We start from the raw sequence: 24,541 nt of genomic DNA, 5'->3' as shown, positions 1-24,541 counted from the left end.
CTTCTTTGAACTCATCTACAAAGCCTGTTCCCACCTGCATCAGAGGGCATTGAAAGGTCTCAGAATGTTCCTTTACAAACTGCTGCTTTCACATTTCCATCCATTTATAAAAGATTGAGTGAGTTGGGAGACCTGGGACCCAGCCTCGTGAACCATTAGAAGCAGCATCTGGTTTTTAAGTGGCCCCAGCAAGTGAAAACGTACAGCCCAGGCCCCTGATTGCACACGGGGGCATTCCAGGTCTGTGCTAGCCTGCAGGCTAGCTGAAATGTCCCCCAGGCTGGGAAAGGATGACTGTCCCTTTGGGTTAGTTGTTAGGACTTTGGTTACAACCCCCGACACCGTAGCTTTCTTGGAGATTTGACTCTAGGCTGGAAAGTTTCAAACGCACCTGTCACATATGTGCCTCCCAGGCAGAACGGCGTGTGGGATGTCAACCCATCTACTCTTCTGCCCCATAGCACAGCTTTTAAAGTGTATTTTTTTGTAACTTCCACTTTTAATAGAGTTCAGATTTACCGAAAAGTTGCAAGAAAGATACACCTTTTGTCCAGATCCACTACTCCTTTACAGTTTGGCCTGTTTATCATTCTCTTTCTCTCTGTTGTCCTTCTGATCTTTATCTGTCTATCCATCCATCCACCTATCCATCCATCCATCTAATCAATGATGCATGTTTTTCCTGAACCATTGGCAACATTGTACCTCTTCATCCCTAACTATATCAGCATGAATTTCAACACAGACTTTCTCTTACATAATCACAGTATAGTTGCATTTTTTCTCAGTCTGGGCATCGTAGCACATCCTCTGACTGTTGGGGGAAAGAAAGAGACATACGTTTTAAGGAACCTCCTGGATGCCAGGCATTGCACCAAGGCAATTTGCTTACATTGTGCCATTTTCGTCTTCTAAAGGGTCCTGTGGAATCAGCTTTTATTTTTCCTGTTTTATAGATAAGCAAACTCAGGCTTGGAGCCTTCATTTACTTGCCCAGGGTTAGTCACTGGGGAGCAGACGCAGACCCAGGTCTGTCTGATGCTCTCACTGCCATGGCGCTGGTGCCAAGAGACCTCAAGGCTCAGACTTGCTGTGTATCTGTCCTCAGAGAGGCACCAGGCCTGCATCTTTAGTTCATCTCAATATAGCATCTCAACTCTTCTAGGAGCTGCAAACCCAGAGTCGTTCAGGGAGCAGGAGGGCTCATCAGCAAGGTGCTCACTGCTTGGAGCTTATCTTCAGCTCCATTAAGGTGAGACCACGCCCAACACAGGCATGTCTTCAAGATGAACATGGTTGTGAACGTGTGCATGCCAAAACAGCCGATCACAGAGAGAAGGAAGACAAAATCATTATATTCACTGGGACAGGGAGTGGGGAAGACACAGGCTTCCTGTTTATGCCCAACACAGTGGGAAAGGTGATCACTGTCCTAGATGCTAGGGGTTAGCTTTGTGTCCTAGATGCTAGGGGTTAGCTTTGGCAAGGCTTCTGGGAGGAGTGAAATTGTAGAACTGAGAGCCACACAAACTCAGATGTTTCACATCTGGAAAGGACCCTAGGCATAAAGGCTGCCTCTCTCATTCCAGACACTGGGGAGTTAGTTTGTCCCCGTCATGCATCCAACCGGTGGCCAAGCTGGGACTCAAATCCAGGTCTTCAGTCTTCCACTACATCAGGAAGTCCCAAGTTTTTACAGCCCAACCCCTTCATCAGTGACTCCTACCTACCTCAAGCAGCCACTGCCCAGCATTCCATGTTTGAAAAAGTACTGTATCTGCCAAAGAAAGTACTTATATTAATGAGAATTGAACTCATTAACCCATTTTTATTCATTGAAACGACAGACTTTTGTTTCAGACAGACTTTCAGACACGAATCAGACTTTCTCATCATCTTAAGATCTAACTAGGATTACTGTATTGATAGGAGAAAGAGACTGAACTCTGGTTTTTTAAGTGTTAAAAGTCATGATGCCACCCCTTGAAATATTATTACCTTCAAAGACTCTTAAGGAAATATTAGAGAACCCAGGCTGGGAATTAGTGCGCAGTATCGTCCTGTGTGGTCTAAGGCCCTCAGGGTCATCTGTGCCCCCAGTGGACAATTTTACTGTAGCTGCCCACCTGCAGACCCCATTCTCCCTTACACCCCTCTTCCACTCTCCTCCCTCCCTCCTTTTCTGTCTCATAGTTTGGATCTGCCGTAGGGCATAAGGCAAATCATAGCCACATTTATGTAAACAGTCCCAAGAATAGATTAGAATGATTATACATGTAACTGGACCCCTTTTATGAATCAACTATGATTTTGAACCTAATAGAGTTTAACAAAAAGATATTTTAGATCAATGACAGACAAGAACGTAGACCAAACTATCCTATATCAAGTATTTGTGAGACTATAACACATAAATGTTTCTTTTTGTAACTGAATAGGGTCTTTCACTTGCCCTGAAGCCAGACACCACACAAACAATTAACATAGTCTCAAGATTTTCATTTCTCGGGTCACGTAGAAAATGATAAACAGAAATAATCTGGTTGAAATGAAGAAGCTGCTGGTGGTCTCTGGAGGTACTTGGCCTCTACCCTGAGTCAGCATTTTGCAGACCTACACCCCATGTGCATGTCACCACATGAGAAGCTCCTAATTAACATAATTATCTGTGAGGATACGAAAAGTCTCATGATTTTTTAATATTAAGTGACAGCAAGAGAATTAATAAAATCCAACTTCCATTTCTGATTAAAAATCCTGGGAGAAGAAAGTGCTCATGAAACGTACTTTTAAGATTTAAGTATAGGGGCACCTGGGTGGCTCAGTCAGTTAAGTATCGGGCTCTTGGCTTCAGCTCAGGTTACAATCGCATGGTTCATGAATTCGAGCCCCGCATCAGGCTCTGTGCTATCAGTGCAGAACCTGCTTGGGATTCTCTCTTCCCTTCTGCCTCTGCCCCTCCCCCTGCTCACATGTTCTCTCTCTCAAAATAAATACATAAACATTAAAAGATTTTAAATAAATAAAGATAAAATAATATTTAAGTGTAACCCTTTTTTAAAATAAAGATATAATCTTTACATGATCATCTCTACACCCATCATGGAGCCTGAATTCACAACCCAGAGATCGCGTCACTTACTCCACCAGCTGAGCCAGGCGCCCCGTGTGTAAATGTTAATTTGAGACCCATTCATTCAGGACCTAACAACGTCCACAGCATGAATTCCTCTCATGCTTTGGTGACTGGTGCCTGCAAGGGGGCTTACACTTCAGGAGGTATTTCCACCGCCCAGCAGCTCGAATACAAGCCTCCTTCCTGAATTGCTCTTTCATTCTGGAGGAGACAGTGAGAGAGGCACTGGCCTCTGTGATGGTCACTAAGCAACTGGACAGGCAAGGAGAGGGTGCAGCTCAGAATGGCCCCATGGTCCTGTCTGTCTACCATGTCGGCCAAGCACGACTTAGCCCAGGCCGACCACAGCAGAGTCACATGAGGCAGAAACGTGCTCAGCCTGCCTGTTGTTGAACTCAGAGGACCAGCCGCGTTGCCCTGCTTCAGAGCTTGGCTGGGTCCGTGTCTTTGTGTGGACGATTCATCCTGATGAGACGCAAAGATCCTTAGTAGCCCTCCTCCTGTCATCCCTGGAAAAGGGTTTAGTCCCCGGGAGCCAGGCTCAGACTCAGTCTGACATCTTATGGAGAGTTCCGTCTACACTCCATGGAGGCACAGGGATGATCTGGGCCACACACCAAATCCCATTCCTCTTTGGGAAAGCGCTTGACCTCTGGACACCGCAGAGAGGCAGGTCTGCAAGGGGCACTCGGGTTTCCCCAATGCAAGTTTGAGCCATAAAAGGAAATTCTTACTGGCTCTAATTGTCCCCAGCCCAGATGAGACAAATGACGGCTTCTTGTGATAGAATTACCCAAGTATTAGCCTTGCTAGGGATGAGACCCACATCAAACGTAATTAGATGTTGAAGTTCACTTTATCTTAGAAAATGGTAATCATGCAAATGTAGGCTATGCTATTAGAATATGTTTTAGGTTTGGAAAATTGCATCCTTCTCTTCCATACCGGATTGGCTTATGGTTACTAATTCTTGAAACTGCCAGAGACTCCAGGCTGATTAAGGTTTGCACAGACCAAACAGATACTTCCTACCTCCCAGAGCTTTGATTAGGTCCAGATCATGGCTTCCAGACTGTGTTCTTCCTTAAAGGTCCGTTAGGACTGCTGGCTGGTGGTGGAGGTGGGGTGCTGGACCCCAGGGTTTGTCTCGAGCAGCCGCTCTTGTTTGTGGAATATATTGGGCTGCTGGAGGAAAGGATTCCACGGCTCACGAAATTGTGGAAGCCACTGCCCTAAACCACAAGTTGTTGTCTTGAATGTCTCTATACGAGGTTCCCCAAATGCTAGCTGTGCTCCTTTTTCTCTAGTCAAACAACATGGTACATAAGAAAATGTTAAAAACGTCTTTCCCCTTACTCCCTTCCAGTTCTGTTCTTTGAAGATAACTGGTGTTGACCGCGTGATACATATCCTCCCTGGCCTGCCTTTCTGTGTCTGTGCTGATACCCTTAATGCATTTTTCTTTGTGAAAAATTAGATGTTGAAGCTCATACACACAGAAAAGCAGAGGCCAGTGTAATTTATCCCCTGTATATTCCTCCCCCCCATTCCAATAACTGTTAAAACTTTACAATACATGCTTTATCTATTTCTTTCTCATGTATTTTGATTTTTTATTTTGTTTTGCAAAAATGGCATTGTACTATACATGCTATCTGGTAGCTTGTTTTTTACTTAACCATTTTTTTAACGTTTATTTATTTTTGAGAGAGAGAGAAAGCTGAGCAGGAGAGGGCCAGAAAGAGAGAGACAGAGGATCTGAAGCAAGCTCTGCGCAGTGAGCGCAGAGCCCAATGTGAGGCTCATGGACTGTGAGATCATGACCTGAGCTGAAATCAAGCATTGGCCGCCTAACTGACAGAGCCATCCAGGTGCCCCATTAACCATTTTACGAAGTATTCCGTGGGGCGCCTGGGTGGCTTAGTCGGTTAAGCGTCCGACTTTCGCTTAGGTCATGATCTTGCGGTTCGTGGGTTTGAGCCCCGCGTCGGGCTCTGTGCTGACTGCCAGCTCAGAGCCTGGAGCCTGTTTCAGGGTCTGTGTCTCCCTCTCTCTCTGACCCTCCCCTGCTCACGCTGTCTCACTCTCTCTCCTAGAAAAAAAAAAAAGTATTCCGCATCAGCTTTTTTACTGTGCGTTTCAGTGACTCTGTAGCTTTCCATTGTACGCTTCAGCCACCATTTACTCAAACACTCCCCTGTTCTTGGAGTCCAGGCTGCCTCCAGAATGTTTGCTACCTTATAAGTAACTGCAATATCCGTGTGCACAGGTTGTTACACATTGGTGCATTTATTTCTGTAGGATAGATTTCCCAAAAGTGGGATGGCAAGATCATGGGCTATCTATACTTTAACTTGTATTAAATATTGCTAAAGTGTATTCTCAAGAGATTATAGCTGGACAGCTTCCACAGTGACCTATGGATAAGCCCACGTCTTCATATTTTTGACAGCCCTGGATGTGATTGCTCATTAAACTGTTGTAAATCTTGGGGCATCTGGGTGGCTCATTTGGTTGAGCATCCGACTTCAGCTCAGGTCATGATCTCACGGCTCATGGGTTCGAGCCCTGCGTCAGGCTATGTGCTGACCGCTTGCTCAGAGCCTGGAGCCTGCTTTGAATTTTGTGTCTCCTTCTCTCTCTGCCCCTCCCCCACTTGTGCTCTGTCTTAGTCTCTCAAAAATGAATAAATGTTAAAAAAATTAAACTGTTGCAAATCTTTTCTGTAAAAGGGTGGCGTAACATTGATATTTTACATGTGTCTGTGAATGGATTCTTTTTCTGCATTAATTTCATAAATTATATCTTTGCAATCAATATTTGGGGGAAGATGGCCATTAGGAACATCTGGAATAGAGGGCCAGAGGGAAGTGCCTTTTGAAGACCAGCCACTGCTCTTTGTTCCCATCAGTTTGCACAGCGGAAAACGGGTGCTGGCCGCGTGGTGCACATCTGCAATCTCCCGGAAGGAAGCTGCACAGAAAATGACGTCATTAACCTGGGGCTGCCCTTTGGAAAGGTCACTAATTACATCCTCATGAAGTCTACTAATCAGGTAGGTCTCGGCACTTTCACGCTGGTGTATACCAGACAGACCCCACATGGGTGGGAGGAAACTGTCATTTTTTTAAAAAAAGAAGCTATTCTTAGAGAGGTAATACATCGCTGGCCTCTTGCTGGGACAGCACAGAGGTTTTGTCGGTGGTAATGTTTTGTTTACACTTGTCCCCTTTTGATGGGTATAGGCCTTTGTGAGTTGTCTAGAGGTTGGGCGGTACTTCAGACTGAGGTACTCCTTAACACAGAAAAACTAACTGGCTCCGCAAATAGAAATCCAGGGCCATGAGTGTTTTCACTGTTATGAACCCCCTGAGCTAATGCTAGAAGCTTCTCATATCTGAGCGCCTGTATTTGGAGTGAGCCAACAGCTAACTGGGAACAGGTTGTTTTCACAGATCTTTAGTGTTAACGTCAGAGGCCCTTGGGTCTTATAGCAGGAGAGTGGGTGGGGATTGATGGGGGCCTGGTAAGTCTCAAGGACAAAGAACTCTTAACCTGTGGGGACTGACTGAGAACTTGAGGGTTAATATGGTTGTCTTCACTTCTGAAGTCAAAGGAGGAGGTTATACCAAGAAATGGTCAGAAACAAGAACTTAAAAAAATAATATTTTATCTCTTATTGTTAATAAATATTTTTACTTTATGAGCCAGAGGAGCAGACATAGAAAATTTCTTTTCTTAATTAAGGCATGAACTTTAGAGACTCAGAGCCACATGAGATCATTGGTGGTCTTTCTCCATCAACGTGGGCTTAGGCTACTCACTCAGTCTCTTTGTTCTGACTCTTTTGGGTAAATGTACAAAGTGTAGCTTGCAACATTAATGCGGTGAGAGTCACTGAATTAGTATTATTCCCATTTGACAGTTGAGAGCTGGAGGTGCTAAAATGTTTGTATCAAGAAAGAGGCACTTAGAAAGCTGGGTGGCAGAATCTGAAATAAAGCCCTAAAGAATCTTGACTTGTTCATCTCCCACATATCTGCCATAGACTGTGACGGGAGGGAAAAGCGTCTTGGAAATTCAAAAACAAATGTGGGGGAACGATGGGGAATGAGCTTGGTTAGCCCACTCAGATCAAGGAATTGGGAGTATAAGGGCTCACAGAGAGGGCTCCCTTGTTACGGACCCCTTTTCCTTTCCAACATCAAAGGATCAGATCAGTGCACCCATCGGTATAGTACAAACGAATCTAAGAAACGGTAATGGCAGTGAACCCACCACAGCAGCTATTGGGGTAAACCAGCAGGTCAGTCAAAACAGTCTATTTAGAAGCTCTCTGGAGACCCTGATTGAATGCCAAAGCCTGTTTCTTTGTGTTTTATCCAAACAGTTAAGTAAGGAGGGAAAATGCTGTGGAGCTATAACTGAGGGTTTTCTTCTCTCTGTAATTCAAAAAGGCATGGCCTTCTTTCAAGCCTTGGGAGCCCCGGAGTTGTTTAGTGTTTTCTTTCTTTGCAAAGAAAATGAGAGCTCAAATACCCATGGCTGTGTCTCTGTCTTCTGCCATCATCACAACAAAATAGAACATTTCGCAGGGATCCGCCAAAACGTCACTTGCACAACAGACTCACTGTCCCCACTATTTCTCCTAAGGGTACTGTGGGCTAATAGACCCTCCCATTCCAGGGGGGCTCCTGTGGGATGATATAGCCCAGGATGGATATACAGCATTTAAGAATCATTGGTAACCATGGGGATCAGGAGAGGGGTCATCCTATAATGAATTCTTTGGGTGAAGTTAATAAATAGGTCTCTTTAAACAGATGAGATCAAAGAGAGCTCTTATACTGGTCTTTTTGCTTTTTATTGAAGTATAAAATATATATTCTAAAGTATACTAGTCTTAAGTATACAGCTTTTCTACATGTTTACCCCCACGTAATTATCACACAGGTCAAGGTGGAGAACATTTCCAGAATCTCAAAAGGTTTCCTCATGCTCCTCCCAGTCAGCACCTCAGCCCAGAGGGGAGCTCAGTTCCAGCTTCTATCAGCATCGATTCCTTTTGCCTACTCTTGAACTTCATAGACACAAAGTTATACCTAGTACTGAATTTTGTTGAAGACCATTCAAGTCAACTTCAGTATATGTCCTTCCATTTTTTCCTAGGCCTTTTTAGAGATGGCTTACACAGAAGCTGCCCAGGCCATGGTCCAGTATTACCAGGAGAAATCTGCTGTGATCAATGGTGAGAAGTTGCTCATTCGGATGTCCAAGAGATACAAGGAGTTGCAGCTGAAGGTAAAGCATTTTCTCATTGTTCAGTCATTCAACAAGCATCAGCTGAGCATCTCCTTGTTGGGCATTGGCCAGCATGTTGGTGGGAAGGAGAGGACAGGGGAAGATCCCCAAATCACCCATTGCCTTTCGGGATATCAAATGGGAAGTCCAACCATTATAACATGGCACAAAATATGCTTACTGAGGTAAGTGCAAAATGCAAAGGGATGTTGGGGACAGGATGACTAGCTACTTGGGGCCCAAGGATTCTTCAGGAGAAGTCTTGAAGGATAAAGGAAGAAGGGGAAAGTGGTTGCATTTCAGAGGTGGCTGCTCTGAGCATAACCCCCTGAATAGTACTTCCTTTTCTACACGTATGGGTCTTCAGTAATTTTTGCTTCCTCTCTCACCACTACCCTGCCATGATCTTTTATTCTCTCCTCCATCCTCTGTAATTATATCTTAAGCCCCATAGGTATCCTTCTAAGCAACACATGACTGAATGGGCCACTGTCAGAATGACTATCAGGGATGAATTCAGATCATTCCAAACAGGGCTTTTGCTTGTTTGTTTTAGCTTTTTTACATTTCTCTTTTCTTCATGTTTCTTTTCTTTTCTCCTTACTTTATTGTGAAGTATAACATACATTCAGAAAAATGACTAATTACGTATTGTATAATTTTTAAAAGTGGTCATGGTTGAAATCCCATAAAACCACCACCAAAGTCAAGAAATAAGACACCAGCGGCACCCAGAAGTCCCTCTGAGTCCCTCCTCAAGCTTTCCCCCTCCCTCTCCACCCTCCTGACTCAGAGGATGATCATTTCTTTGCTTTTCCTTATAGTTGCTTACGCCTCACTGAAAGTTATCCTTTAGTTTTGCCTAGATTTACATCCCTACTAGAGTCAGAGTGTTCAGTGGCCTACATTCTTGCTAACATTTTGTTATCTCACTTTTTAAGTTTTGCCTGTCTTGGGAGAGTATACTGGTTTATCATGGTTTTATTTTCCTGATTACTAATTGAGGTTGAGCCCTTTTTCCTATGTTCATTGGCTATTCCATTTGCATCTTCTGTGGGGGAAAGTTTCTCCTAAAGTCATACGCCCATGCTTTTCTTGAGATTGTGTCTTCTAAATGGTTTGCAAGAAGGAGTTCACTTAACTGGAGCACTTAGTCCATTTGGATTTATGGTAACTATTGCTAACTGTGTATTTTTTTTTTTTATTTTAGAGAGAAAGAGAGAGCATGATTGGAGGAGACAGACAGAGAGAGAGAGAGAGACAGAGGATCTTAAGCAGGCTCCATGCTCAGTGCAGAGCCTGATGTGGGGCTCAATCCCATGACCCTGGTATCATGACCTGAGCTGAAATCAAGAGTCCGATGCTCAACCAACTGAGCCACACAGGCACCCCGTATTTGTATTTAAATCTACATGTTATTTTGTGCTTTCTACAGTCCCATTTTAATAGGGATCTTCCAATTTCCTTCAGCTTATTCCATATTTACATAGGGGTCCATTTGGTTAAGACCCACAGCCCTTAATCAGCCTCCAAGGTTGAAGGCAGAAGACAGAGGCTAGGTGGTTGTTGCTAGGTTCTGACAAGTCCACATATGCGCGTGGTAGTGTGTCAACCTGTTGCCAGGTTGCAAAGCTATGATTCAGCTTTGCTTGCAATTATTGCTTAGGAAGATCCTTTGCCAACAATCATGGCAGAACCTGGCTTTTTTTTTTTTTTTTTTTTTTTTCTGGCAAATGAAAGCATGTTGCTTTTCTCCAACAAATGAAAGGTCCTGTCCCATTATGTACCCGGCCAGAATTCCTGTTCTCCTGGATTCTCCCCCGGAGGCTACAATTGAATTTCTGCGCTGAGTTCCCAGTGGATCTTTGGTGTCTAAATGAGATGTTGTTGTAAGATTCTAATTAGGATTAACAGCAGTACTCAGCTTTTTAAATTAAAGTACTAAGGTACCGCAGTACCTTACTGAGGGAGATAGTTTGGGATGGTGCAAACACCATGGATTAACGACCTCAAGGTCTGCATTCAGCAGATGTTCACTGCCTGCCCACTGGACCAGGCACCATGATCATAGACATAGCCAGCTGCTGGAGGAGCTCACAGTCTGGTACGACGAAGAACAGGAAAACCACACCATCGCCAACCATGTGACCTAGTCCAGATTAGAGGGTGGTGGTGATGTGGCCTAGATTTTACCCCTTTCTGCTTTGATGAGCTTGGACAAGGTGCTTTAAGTCTGTGAACCGTAGGTGCCAGATCAGTAAAGGATTCCACCTTGAGTTCTTTGATTTGAATTACGTTTTATTTTTTCTCATGTATTATCTGAGTCTTGCAATCACCTTCCCCTGTGAGGTACGTAGGGTGGATAATAGCAGTAATTATAACAGTACAACAATAATAACAAGAATAATGTACCTTTAATTGAGTCCTGGTACTCTGGATCAAGTCATGTGCCAAACACTTTAGATACATTATCTTCTGGATTCCTGACATCAGCCCTGTCAGACAGATATTATCTCAGTCTTACAAGTAAGGAAACCGAGGCTCATAGAAGTTCAGTAACTTGCACAAGATCATAGTTGCTGGAAGAGCCACGATTAAAACCTAGGACTGTTTTGGTTTTGTACTATATCCGCACCTCTGTATCGTGTTAGTAGGATCTACCTTCTCCACGTGAGAAATCAGGTAATCTGCTTACAGTCTCCCAGCTAGTAAGCAGCTTCTCAAACTTTAATGTGCATCCAAGTCATTTGCAGTTCTTGTTAAGGTTTCTGATTCAGTAGATCTGGGGCAGGGGTGGGACTCTGCCTTTCCAGCAAGCTCCCAAGAGATGTTGTATGTGTCTAGAACACGTTGCCTACCTTTAGCTTGGGATGTTCTGCTTCCCAAGCTGCCACGAAGCCTCTGTGGGAAAGCATATCAAAACCTACTTCATCTACATAGCCATACATGCATCACAGCCCCTGGGTTGACATGAGTCAGCTAGGACTTTCTCTGTAGGTGACGGAAATTTGTCTCATGTAAGTTTATTGACTAAAGTAAGGAAAGGCATTTATTGGCTCACATAAATACAAGCTTGGGAATAACCCTGGCCGCGGGTACAGCTGCATTCAGGGCCTAAGTGATATCATTAGGACTTGGCTTCGCTCCACTCCGCCTTCTGTTCACTTTGCTTTATTTTGGGGTCTCCCTGATGGCCCCCAGCTCCAGCCTCTAGGTGGCGTGGTGGCTTCATTGACTTCAGCAGCTCTGGCCTCCCGTTTCCTTCAACAACAGAGCCAGAGTTTTTCCTAGTAGCTTCCTCGTAAGTGGTGAGAGGCCCTGTGCTCGAGCTAGTTTGGGACACATGTCCTTCCCGGAACCAACTCTATGGCCAGGGAAGGCCTTGCTCTGACTGGCCAAGCCTGTGTCACCCCAGAGCAGGGTCGGAGAAGGGAGAATGGCCTACCGGGGAGGCAGACAGTAAAAAACACTGGATCTATAGGGATCCCAAGGGGCCACTGCTTGAGGTCCCACCAGGATTTGCAAAGGTGGGGGAAAATTTCGATTGGTCTTTTCCCTCTAACTTTACCTTGTGCTCACCAGGCAAAGTGGAGGGAGAGGAAGGAGAGGTTTAAGGTATCGCTCATCTCCTGCCTTGAGTATTTCCTCGTGCTGGTAATCCTGTCTCTCTATACACTCTCTGTGGCAAAGGCTCTATTCCTCAGGGCATTTGGGTGGGGGCCTTTCACGTAATGGGTGTCCAACAAATGTATGAAATGGATGAGGAAGAGTACATTTGAAGGAACAATAAAACGTGATTTTTTTCTTCCTGCAGATCCAGACAAGAATTATGAGCTATTTTCTGGGTGGTTCCACAGAGACTTTTCCAGAATCATAGCATCTTACATGCAGAAGGGAACTTGGGATGGTTTCAAACAGCATCTCCCAGTTATCCAGGGAATTTTCAGGTTCTCTTGACCAGAGGTTTCCCGTCAGTAGATTTGGGGTGGGACTGAGGGTCCAATGCAGTTCAGGGGCAGAGGGCTTGGTTTCAGAGCCACTGTTCTTGCCAGCTTCCCCACCACAGAGAGGGTCTCTGGCCCTGGGAAGCAGTTGTGTGTGTTCCTGTGATGCTCACAGGAAGATTAAATCAGCAGGTGGCGACTGATGTCATGTAAGATGTGGTGCCGAGAGGGACAGCTGATGGGAAGCTTGGTCCTCACTTGGGGAGAGCTTGCTATGTAGCTGAAGAGGCAAGCTATTCTTGTGGAAACTATATAAGACTTAAACCTGAGTGTGTACGTTTGGGAGCTTCTAGAAGTTCAGTGGCAAAAGGCAATGTGACTTGGTTGTGTAAAGAAGGGAAAGATTACTGAGTAGGTCCTTGAAGGATGAGGTGAGTCAGATAAGCTGAGAGGGTGTCCAGGCAAAAGGAGTCAGGTAAGGATGGAAGCAGACCCTGGAAAGCACAGTAATGTTGCAGACTATCAGCGCTGCTGTGACAAGGTCTGGCTGTGACAAGTTCAAGGCTCATCTGGAAGGTTTTAGCGTCTTCCCCGGACTCTTGAGGCGTGGCATAGAAAATGGCCAGAGGGGTCAGAGGGTGTGGCTCCTTTCATGTTGGCCCAACGCCTGTGGCTTTTATCAGCCTAGTCTGCCATGCCCTGAGGCTATTGGTAGATGCCAGATGGGCCTCATTATCTCACCTTTATACATGGAGAAAGTGAGTCTCCCACAGACACCAAGCCTTGACCCCAGATCACCCAGGCAGCTAGAGGCAGAGCTCAGCTGTTCTTGCTGGGTTGAGATGCTCAAGTTGAGGTACATCCCCCTGAGTGTGCCGGCACTTCCCTGGGATGGTCTGGGGCCTGGACTCGCCTTTGTCTTAAACAGAGCAAGATGTGTTGACCAGAAGCACCATGGATGGTTCCCTGCAGAACTATTAGGCCACCTCCGTGTCCTCATAGAACGGATGAGAAGATATCATGTCTGAGATTTGCTTCAGAATATTCTGTGGGGTGGGGAAAAGGGGTCAGGTATAGATGAACTAGATTGGTCAGGATTGTTGACAATGGAAATGGAGTCAGAGGGTTCAACATACCAGTCTCTGTGCTTTTGCACATGTTTGAAATGTTCTATAATAAAAAGGTACCCAAAATGTTGGGGCCGCTCTCTTCAGCATTATGCTCACACTCATTCCCTGGATTAAACTTCTTCTTCCTCTAAAGTAGTTTTTCCCCTTGGGCAGACCAGGCAGTGGACCCAAGTCCTTGCTGTTTCCCTTTGGCGTTTGTATTGCTGTCTCTGGTCTGATGACGACCTCTCTGACTTTGCCTAGAAACCTGGGAAGACAGTGGCCGCCATCATCCAGGACATGCATTCCCAGAGGGAGAGGGACATGTTCCGGGAAGCAGACAGGTGAGGCCCCCACTTTGGGTGTCAGGGCAGATTCTGGGTGGTTGGGACACTATTTTGTCTCTCATTCTTAGGGATGTGGAGTCACACTGTGCCTTGCCCTTGCCCCTGCCCTGTCCATCAGCCTTTCTGGGCCCTACTTTTCCACGTACCTGATGGAAGGCATCAGTGCGGTCCAGAACTACTGCTCAGGTTAAGCCTCAGGAAAATGCAAGATGGAAGGCTTCCTCTCATCTGCACCTCCTTTGTTGGAAAGGAATATAGGAGGGATTCTTTTGGGTTTTGGCCCTTTGGGCTGCTAAAACAGCCTGAATGAAAGCCTGTGTGAGTGTGTGTGTGTGTGTGTGAGTGTGTGTGTGTTGTATTTAGAGTCAGCTGTTGGTTTCTCATGAGCTGAATGTAGATATAGGAACAAGAATGTAGGTGAACCCCCCAAAAGTAGTGACTTGACCAGTCACTCTGAACATTGAATGCATTCCGTTTTCCAACTCATTTCTTCCTACTGAAGTCGGGACTGTGTCACGTCAGGGCCACAAGTGTCCCACTGTCGCCGCCCTGTGAAGACAGTCGTGTGGAGAGCCAACGTGGAGACCACAGGAGCCAGCACCTGGGCTGCACGTCCTGTGGCTCTGCCCGGGGCTGCCGCACACGGTGCTGTCACCTCGCTGCAGAGGGCTGAGTGCAGGCTGTTTGCCCATTGATGGTCAAGGCAGCCTGGTCCTAGTGAGCCCCACGTGGGTGTCCCCTGGTCAGTGAGGGCCATCTGGTTTTCCTGTATTTAGAAACCAAATGAAAGTTGCCCATTGTTTTAGAATAATGGGTACATGATTGAGTAGATCTGCTTAATCACCAAACAGTCTCCAGAGAGAGAGGGTGTGTGTGTGTGTGTGTGTGTGTGTGTGTGTGTGTGTGTGTGTGTATGTAACTAGGTGCTCAGGTTTGGGACTTCCATTTATTTATTTGAGGTTTTTTTAATGGTTGTTTGAGGTTTTTTGTTTGTTTGTTTGCTTGTTTTTTAAGATGCGTAAAAAGGCGTATCATGTTGCCTGCAGGTCTTCAGCGGAGTATCAGGAAGAACTAGGCAGATTGAGAATCCCTTTTCTGGGATTCAGTTCCTTCATCTGAAACACGAGTGGGTCAGAGCTCTAAGGTTCCCTCCAATTCTAGAATGCCCTCCTAGTTCTTTGGTTTTGGAATCTCTGATTCTGTCTTCCTCACTCTCGTTCCTCCCAGTAATTAGCATCCTTCTATTATGCCCAAGACCCGAACAAACCGAGATGAGAAAAAAAAAATGGAAGCCAAGAGGTTGCCTTTATTACGGTAAAGGCCAGATGGAGTTGTTGCGTTGGTCTTGTAGTCAAGACGCTGGCTAACTGAACCCCAGGGTTAGGCAGCCTTGCCCACCAGGCCAGACCAGTGCAGCCCCCACCCCAAAAACACACGCCCTGGGGGAGAGCTGCCTGCCCCCTGAGTTTAGCTTCCTTCCAAAAGGAAGAAAGATGGAGCTGAGTCAAACCAGTCCAATTATTTATCCCAGTTCCTAGGAGCAGAATGAGTAAAGGGGCAGAGACGGCCAGGACTGTACTCTGGGAAAATCCTTCCTTCTAGAAGCCGGGAGGGAGGAAAAGCTTTCTCCTGCGCCGCTCTCTGTGTTGGCTGGACCACTATGGTGAAGAGTGACCACATGGGGTTAGTGCCCAGTGCGTCCATTCGAGGGCCTGGGCAGATCTGTGCATGGGGGTGGGGGATGTGCAAATCGTAACATGCTCTCCTTTGCTCCTTCACAGATACGGCCCAGAAAGGCCACGGTCTCGCAGCCCGGTGAGCCGGTCGCTGTCCCCGAGGTCCCACACGCCGAGCTTCACCTCCTGCAGCTCTTCCCACAGCCCTCTGGGCCCCACCCGCGCCGACTGGGGCAACGGCCGGGACTCGTGGGAGCACTCGCCCTATGCCAGGAGGGAGGAAGAGCGAGATCCGGGCCCCTGGAGGGAGAACGGGGAGGACAAGAGGGACGTGTGGGCACATGATCGCAAACACTACCCCTGGCAACTGGACAAGGCGGACTTAGACGAGCGGCTGGAAGGAGGGAGGGGCCACCGAGAAAAACACCCGAGGCCGGGCTCCCCCAGCCCGCTGCACTCCACCTCTGGCTACAAGAGCCGGGAAGACAGCTACTACCGGAAGGAGCCCAAAGGCAAACCGGACAAGTATGTAAAGCAGCAGCAGGAAGGACCCGGGAGGTCCAGGAGGAAAGAGGAGGCCAGGCTGCGGGACACCAGACACCCCTACCCCGAGGACTCGGGCAAGGAAGACGGGCTGGAGCCGAAGGTCACTAGGGCCCCTGAGAGCGTCAAGTCTAAGCAGAGTGAGAAAAACAGAACCAAGAGACCTGATAGAGACCAAGAAGGAGCCGATGATAGACAAGAAAGCAGCGTGGCGGGGAATGAGGTAACGATGCAATCTCTTCCCCAGGTAAGGAGAGGCAGGTTCCCAGGAGAGTAATATTAATATAATGATGATGAACATTTATTGAATGAATGGAACACTTATTGGATGTTTACTTGTGCCAGGCACTGTACTAAACACTTTGTCTCAGTCATGTTATTTAATGTCAACAGCAACTGTATGAGGTAATGATGGTAATGATACTGTTACTGCTATTGATAAGGAATCTGAGGCACAGAGAGCTTAAGGGAGTTGCCCAAGGACACACAGTCAGGAAATGACAGACTGATCAGGCTCCAAATCCCTTGGCATGTGGCTGCCTTTACTAGAAGTTAGGCAGTGACATGAGGCAAAGACCTTCTGTGACCTGCATGTCCAGAGTGGAGGGGCCCTGAGGTGTCGTGGACTCTGCTCAGGGAGATGAGAACTTTGGTCTGCTCCATCCTCTCTAAAGCATCTGCCGACCCTGGGGCTTCGATGAGAGGCAGTAAAGGAGAAGCAGCTGCCACCCACTGCATTACACTGGATGCCCAGGGCTTGGTGTGCCTCCCTGGCTACTGTCCAGTGTTTTACTTCCACTGTAATAAAAACGCTTGGCAGTTGGCTGGTACCTTTCATCCAAGCGTCTGAAAGGGCTTATAACCTGCTACATAACTTCAGTTCACACAGTGGACCGTGAAGACCCTGTGTGAATGGATGACTCTGACTTGGCTTATACTTTCTCCCCAAACCACCTACATTTAAGTAAGAGTGGGATCGGTGGAGGTTGGAGAGGGGGTTCTGCATAAAAACTCAACTTCAAAAACCCTACGTGCGTATCTCCTAGTCTGACTCAGGTAGAAATAAGGAGCTCAATTCTCAAGTCTGTGAATGCTGAAGAGTCACACTTTTGTCCCCTACTGCATTCAGTCCTATATGCGTTGGTGGGATGCCACTTTGCCAGGTAGTGTGCTAGGCACAGGGAGTCCAAAGGTGACTGGGACATGGTCCAGGCTATAGTGGAGACCAAAGTCTAAGGGTAGAAGGAGAGCTACCAGAAATGATGTACAGTCAGTAGGGTGCGTATTGGAGTGGAGTAGTGGATGGACTGTTGTGTGGGCATTACTTCTGCACCAGGAGAGGAGGAAAGCAACACAGAGGAGGCGACATTTGAGCTGGGCCTTGAAAGTGGGGAAAAAAGCAATTTGGGAAGCAGTGAGGAGGGCAAAAGTGAGAAAGGAAGACTGTTTTCAAGAATCAGCGTGGCTGCATCTTTAGGGCATATTAAAGAATAATGTTTTCAAACCATCCAACCACGGCTCTTGTGCAAACATAAAATGAATACATGTCAAAGGTGCTATTTAATGCATTAATTAACAAGGGATCCATAAGATGTAAAAACTGGTTCAAAGGAGAATCCAAAGAGCAGGTAACATCGAGAGGGGATTGGGAATGCTGAAATGGATTTGCTAAGAGATCGTAGCTAGCCTTTTCCACGGGAGGTCAGTTGCATCTGCAGCAGGTAAAATTGCGCCTCTAGGAACAAGAGTCATTTGCACTATGATCCATCTTCTGCAGTTTGCAGGGTTGTAAAATAGTTCCAGATCACCAAAGGTGCCGACCCCTAAGGACGGGACACCCTGGAGAGGGTGTGCTGAACAGCTAACTGCCCAGCGTCCCATGGAAAGAATACCCTGGTGTCTTTTCACCCATCTCAAAGTTGGCTGCAGTCTTTCCTGACTGGCATAGCACGGGCAGCTCAGGAAATGAGACCAGGGACCTGGGTGGGGTGGGTCCATGAGGCCTTTGTGTGCCTTGCTGAGGACCTGAACTGGATCCCAAGGATCTGTGAACCAGAGGGTGTTTTTAAGCAATGTGTCTATACTTGAGGGTCTCCAATGGGCTGGTGACAGGTCAGTGCCCAAGAAGAGGCACAGGGGGACAGAGAGCAGAAGCCCCTTGAGCCAAGGGCTCAAGCCTGGACCTCATACACATGCCAGCAGCCTCGACCCTGTGTCCCCATGGCTGAGGGTGGAGCTGCCCCTTCACAAGGCTACCCACGTTTCTGAGAGTCGTCTTTAGTCTCGGCATTGTTCTTACTGTTTTACCCGCCTGCTTCCATTGGTTTGCCCATTTAAGGTGACACATGCTAGGAGTCCTCCCCAGAGCCTTGATAAAAAAAAAAATGCCCAGAAAGCCCCATGGGTTTCCCCAAATTCTGTCTCTTTAGTTGATTCTGCCTCTACTAGCCCTAGAGTGGGGCCGGTAGGGACTTATGGGGGTCCCCAGTGGTTGTTTCTGTGGATTTAGAGCCAGGAAACCCAAAACCCTTTTTTTGATGAAATATCAGTAGCATAGACTCTCCCTCACTGATCTCAAACTGTATCTTACAATCTTGAGAACGACCCGAATCCTCCAAGGGCGCTCCAGGAGTCAGATAATAGGCAGTGACTGAACTTGGAGACTGAAGACAGCTTGGCTGAGGACGGTGTCCTTGCCTTCTTCTAATATACCAGACACCTCCCACCCCAGGGTCTATACACATGTTCACCTGCCTGGGCACCCCTCCCCCCACCGAAGTCACGTGGCTCCCTCCTCCCNATAATAGGCAGTGACTGAACTTGGAGACTGAAGACAGCTTGGCTGAGGACGGTGTCCTTGCCTTCTTCTAATATACCAGACACCTCCCACCCCAGGGTCTATACACATGTTCACCTGCCTGGGCACCCCCCGCCCCCCGCCGAAGTCACGTGGCTCCCTCCTCCGCACCTTTGTCTTCTTGTCCTGCTCTCCCCAAGTTTATTCCTGGAGAGAAATCCCACAACATGAAACCACAGTGTCCCAACCCGCTTGTCTTCCTTCCCTGCCAACCTTTCCTAGGTCCAACCTGTCCCCTGATAATGTCTGTCTTTATTTTATTTAGTGTCTGTCTCCTCCAGCCCCCAAACATAACCTCCCACAAGGGCAGGGATTTTTGTCTGGGGTGCTCACTGCTATGTCCCCAGTGCCTAAATCAGGGCTTGACACAGAGAGGGTGTTCAGTAAGCATTTGCTGAAGGAAGAAAGGAATGACTGACCCAGACTCTGGAGACAAAGGCCTGGCTTCTGAGAACCAGGTCACACCCAGTTCTTCTTAGCCTCAATTTTCTCATTTGTGAGAGGGGTGTGATCATAAGGCTGTCGTCCGACTTTAATGAGCTTGTGCTCATTCTAAACCTCTAAGATCTCTGAGAAAGTGTCCATGCCAGAGAGGCCAGTGTGTGTGCTGTGCAGTGTTTGTGAGTGGCCAAGTCCACACATGAGACTCAGCCTTGAGCACAAGGCCATTGAAAGAAGGAAAGAAATCAAGTCACTGAGTAGGGTGAGCGTGGGTAGGAAGCAGTCCCCCACCTTACTGGAAGGGCGATCGAGGGTTCTAGACCCAGATGCCTGGAGAAGGAAGCCAGGCAGGGGATAAAGACCTGGTAATAAGGGTGAAGCCAACTTGGAGAGAAGGGACCGTGGCCGACCAAGGAGGAGGCACCTGTCTCCTGGGAGCAGTCAGCCAGTCCTCAGCTCTGTTCTACGGCTGCCATTCAGGAATGCTGTTAAAGCCCCCATTTTTTAAAGAGCAGCGCCAAAATCCGGATACCTATGAAATTTTCCACACTTCAGAAACAGTATAGACCAAACATGTCTATGGGCCAGACAGAGCCCAAGATTCCCCAGAATGCAGCCCCCAGTATAAACAGTCCATAGAAGGGAGAAATAGAAAAACTACTTATGCTCAGTTCAGAGCCTAGACAGAGACCCAAGCATGCCAGAGGCACCCCCTCCACCCCCTCCTTACAGTCTCTGTCGTTTTATTGACCAATGTCCATGGAAGTAACTAGCTCTGGGGCTACAGTTCTGAGTGAAAACTGAAATGACCCTTGAGCTTATGGAGTTCATGGTCTAATGGAAAGACATACTAATCAAATAATTCCTCAAATGAGTAGAAGAGCATGAGTTAAGTGCTAAGAAGGAGATGGAGGTGTATAGTACTGTTAATGCCTGCAGTGAATTAGAGGCTTCCCTGGGCTAGGATGAGACTGTTGAGATTTGAAGGAATGGTGGGTTTCACTGAGCGAAAAGGAAGGAGAGCAGACAGAACAGCATGTGCAAAGGCCCTGTGGCTGGAGTCCAGTGTTGCTGGAACAGAGACAGCCAGGGTTAGAATGGTGGGGCGTATGTCTGGTTTGTCAGCAGGCCATATCATGCAAGGTTGTAGGCAGATTACAGATTTTTGTCTTCACCCCAAATGCAAGGAGAAGCAAATGAAATATTTAAGCAAGAAGGTATTGTGAGGTTATGACGGTTTTTGCATTGTGGAGTGATCGTTCTTGATTGCCTTGGGGAGAACAGACTTGGGAGGAGGCTATAGAGCAGAAAGGGGAGGCAGAGCTCTGCTTACAACAGTTGGGGCCTAATATCTTAGTCTGTAAGCTGGTGTGGGCAGCTGGGGGCATTGGTTGCATTTATCGGTTTCCCTTAAGCTGCTATTCTCACATGAAGTGATCCCAGGGCGAGGGGCACACTGAAGGCACGGCTTCTCCTTTGCCTGCAGGAAAAAACACCTGGATGTAAATGGTGAGGTGATTTTGACCAGCCAGGCTGTCCCTGCCTCTCCCAGCCCGAATTGGGGGGGCTCTATTGTGTTGACCTAGAAGTGTGGCTGCAGGAATTCACTTGGGGAGGGTAAGGATTACTTACTTGGACAAGGGAGGGCCATAGGTAGTTTATTCAGGGAGATAAAAATAAAGAAAAGGCCTCTCCTTTTGGTAGAAGCTATGGATTCTGAAGGCTAAAAAGGCATTGGGAGCTGCTTTGCACTTAGGTGAGCTCAGAAGAGCAGAGCTCAGCTTGGAATTTTCCGCTTCAAATATGTGGGGGGAGCAGGGACCTAAGGATTTCAGCTCTCTTCCCCTGTCTGGTAATAACTGGTTAAACCAGTCAGCCCTGAGCTCCTGCCCCAGCTGGCTCCTTGCCAGCTCATGAGGAGTGTGTCTGGTTGTAAGAAATCAGAACTAGAATCATTTACTCAGAGCCAGCCTCAGCCAAAATTGTCAAGAGGATGCAACTCGCCCCCGAGAAAGTCCAGGAAGAGTCCTTGGTCTGGTGGCCAAAGTTTAAGCCATGGGAGAATGTTCTCCAGAAACTTCCAAACTGAAGTTTGGCAAACTTTTTCTACAAAGCACCAGACAGTGAACGTTTTAGGCTCTGTGGGCCCAGAGGCCAAAGTGAAGATATTATGTAATCATTTAAAATGCAACTATTTAAACATGTGAAAAGCCTTGTTAATGCACAGATTGAATAAAAAGAGGCGCTAGTTCAGGTTTGGCTTTGCTGAGCCCATTTTCAAGGCTGCTCAGAGGTTCTAATTCTCAAACCAAATACCTGCTTCCAGCTGTTCACTTTGTCAGACGTGAGCACCATCTCTCATGAGGGAGGGACTGGAAGAAGGAAAAAGGGAAGAAATTGCTAGTTTGGGCTGTAGCTCTAGGAAAGAGAGAGGACAGACGAGGGGTGAGAGGGCACTGGTCGGCAGACAACCCCCTTCCTACCCATAAGTGCCCTGGATGGGACTTTTATGGCCAAAGCACATCTTTTGGGGAGATGTCGCCATGATGGTTGTTAACCCCAGGGCCAGTTCACCCTTGGTCCCTTGACTCCTCCTATCTGTAGGTTTCACGACTGTGAAAGCACCCTGATTGCCAGAGATTTCTGCCAGACTAAAGGCATCAGTCCAGCCATTAAGACATTTCTGTGCCTCCTTTGTCTGTGTGACTTTGGGCAAGTTACTTAACCTCTCTGAGCCTTACTTTCCCCATCTGTAAAATGAAGAACATAGCACCTGCCTCCGAGGGGTTTTGTGAGGATAAAGGAAACGGTGTCTGTGAAACACACTTGGTGACTATTAGCTACGCTCAGTATCGTTTTCTCTTGGCACTCCATCTTTCCTCTGCCACTGCTCACTGTTGGTTTGGTTTGCTCTGTTCTTCCTTTGGTAAGGCTGGAAGAGAGGACCAGGAGGACATGGAAGAAAGCACCGCAGTAGCGGGCAGGCAGGAGAAAGAAACCGAGTACTCTGATGCAGAAAACACAAGGACAAAGGTAACGTTTGTCCCAGGTGCTGGCAGTATAGCCACATCTGCATGATGGCAAGTGGGCACCAAGTCTCAGGAGTCCCCATCCTGCCCCCTGACGCTCCACTGGCTGCGTGGAGCGATTCCACGAATGAAGCCGGAATGGTTTTGGAAGAATGGCTTTCCCTGGGATCTTTGCACAATCTTTATTAAGGAGCTCTTTACCGTGTGCCTGGGCTCTGCCTCAGTCTCCAACGACTTGGCTGTGCTCGTACGAGAAAACATGTGCCCAAAAAAGACTCAGGCTTCCGAGCCAGGCTCCCAAAATAGGTCCCTTAGGAGGGGCTGGGGGGAAGAAGGGAGCTTTGGATGCTCAAGCTGGGGCCCTGACTTCGGTATGCCCAGACCCTGGGATTAACAAAATGTCTACTGTGCTGGCAGAGGTTATTTTGCTTAATTAAAGTAAAAAAAAAAAAAAAAATCCACTTACAGTGTTGGGGCTGCCTCAGCAAAAAGAACTGTGTTTGGAACGTGGCCAGCTTTTTGTCTTTCTGGTCAGGAGAGGTAGAGAGATGGGTATCACTGATCTCCGAAATCTGGCTGCTGGGGACATGAGGGGAGGCTTCAGGAGGGGCCAAGTATGAGCCATGGCTATGAAGGTTGCTCCCTTGCCGGGAAAGGGACCTTGGGAGAATTTGGGGGGGGCGGGGCTTCGCTACCATTACATCTAGTGATGGCCGACATGCAAGGAAATAGCTTCAGCAAGCTGATTTATTTAGAGTTTGTAAGTTTGTCATTCATTTATTTTAAAACTGTTTATTGAGCACCTGCTATGTACCAGGGTTTGAAATTCTTTGTGCCATTTTAAACATGGTAGAGTAAGCATTAAGGGCTTATTCCAAATGCTGTTTTGAGCCCCATCCTAGGGATGAATCAGCAATGTGGGGCTTGAGTGGGTTACAGCCCCTGACTACCCAGTAAGTGTTCCTAGGCAGAAGTAAGCGTGCTCAGGATCTTTCTGGTTTTTAGGGGTCCTGTGGTCAAGGTTTGTGCCCCCTGGTTGAACACTAACGCCTGCTTCTCAGTCATTCTCTGACCTTTATTCTGCATTTTTGTTCAGGAGCAAGACTGGGAGAGTGGAAGCGAGGCAGAAGGGGAGAGCTGGTATCCCACTAACATGGAGGAACTGGTGACAGTGGATGAGGTTGGGGAAGAGGAAGATTTTATCATGGAACCCGACATCCCAGACCTGGACGAAATTGTGCCCATTGACCAGAAGGACAAAATCTGCCCAGAAATCAGTCCCTGTGTGACGCCCACCTTAGACCTGGACGTAACCAAGGATTTCACCAACGAGGGAGTGAAGCCTGTAGGTAATGGGGCTACGGAAATCAGCCTCAAGTCACCCAAAGATCTGCCTTCTGCTTCTACGAGCTGTCCCAGTGACATGGACGTGGAAATGCCTGGCCTAAATCTGGACACTGAGCGCAAGCCAGCTGAACGTAAGACAGGCCTCTCACTGGAGGGTTCAGATTGCTACGAGAAGCAGGCAAAGGGAGGGGAGAGCTCCGATGTTCATCCGGCCCCTCCACTCCAGCAAATGTCTTCCCCCAAGCCAGCAGAGGAGGGGGCCCGGCAGCCTAGCCCACCTTTCGATGACCGCAAGGCCGGGGGGACCCCCGAAGATGGGGCTTGTGAAGGCGGCCCCCCGGAGGGGAAAGCCAGCCCCTGCACCGAAACTGACCTCCAAAGCCAGGCTTGCCAAGGAGTGTCCGCCCAGGGTAACTACCTCCCTTTTCTCCTGTGCGGTGGGGTTGATGGGTCCACTGCTCACCTAGCGAGGTGTGTGGGCGTGTGCAGGCTGGAACGGACATGACTAAGGTTTCAGCCAGCATTAAAGCTGGTGCAGAAAGCCAGCTCCTAAAGGCCCGGTTAAACTGTTAGTGCGTTTAGGCAAATGGTGTAAAGGAAATCAGATAGGAGGCCACATGTTTTCTGAGAAGCAAACTCAGATAGGGCAGACTTCTCTGAATTTACGGGAGCCCAGATGGACCCTGAGAACTAAAGTCAGCAGAAGCTTTGAGTTATCAGGCCAAGGGGCTTCGCGGGTCCTCAGATCAGCAAGCAGCCTGTAAAGGCTGCACAACGGCGGACCACCCAGGCTGTTATTCCTGTGAAGTTT

The 24,541-nt window shown here is 47.5% G+C and overlaps 1 protein-coding gene across 1 annotated transcript in view; it reads left to right on the top strand.

Annotated features, from left to right (window-relative positions):
- The window catches only part of RBM20 (RNA binding motif protein 20), a 193,188-nt gene that overhangs the window by 151,696 nt on the left and 16,951 nt on the right, over nucleotides 1-24,541 (top strand). Inside the window, exons 6-11 of the mRNA XM_077762425.1 lie at nucleotides 6,048-6,191; nucleotides 8,306-8,437; nucleotides 13,755-13,834; nucleotides 15,619-16,303; nucleotides 22,286-22,387; nucleotides 23,480-24,140. Of these exons, the coding sequence (XP_077618551.1) occupies nucleotides 6,048-6,191; nucleotides 8,306-8,437; nucleotides 13,755-13,834; nucleotides 15,619-16,303; nucleotides 22,286-22,387; nucleotides 23,480-24,140 (1,804 nt within the window). The remainder of the gene's footprint in view (nucleotides 1-6,047; nucleotides 6,192-8,305; nucleotides 8,438-13,754; nucleotides 13,835-15,618; nucleotides 16,304-22,285; nucleotides 22,388-23,479; nucleotides 24,141-24,541) is intronic.

Source organism: Crocuta crocuta, unplaced genomic scaffold (genome assembly GCF_008692635.1).
Source record: "Crocuta crocuta isolate KB4526 unplaced genomic scaffold, BGI_CrCroc_1.0 scaffold328, whole genome shotgun sequence".
In the NCBI taxonomy this organism is placed as follows: domain Eukaryota; kingdom Metazoa; phylum Chordata; class Mammalia; order Carnivora; family Hyaenidae; genus Crocuta; species Crocuta crocuta.
This window is presented reverse-complemented; position numbering and strand designations above follow the sequence as displayed.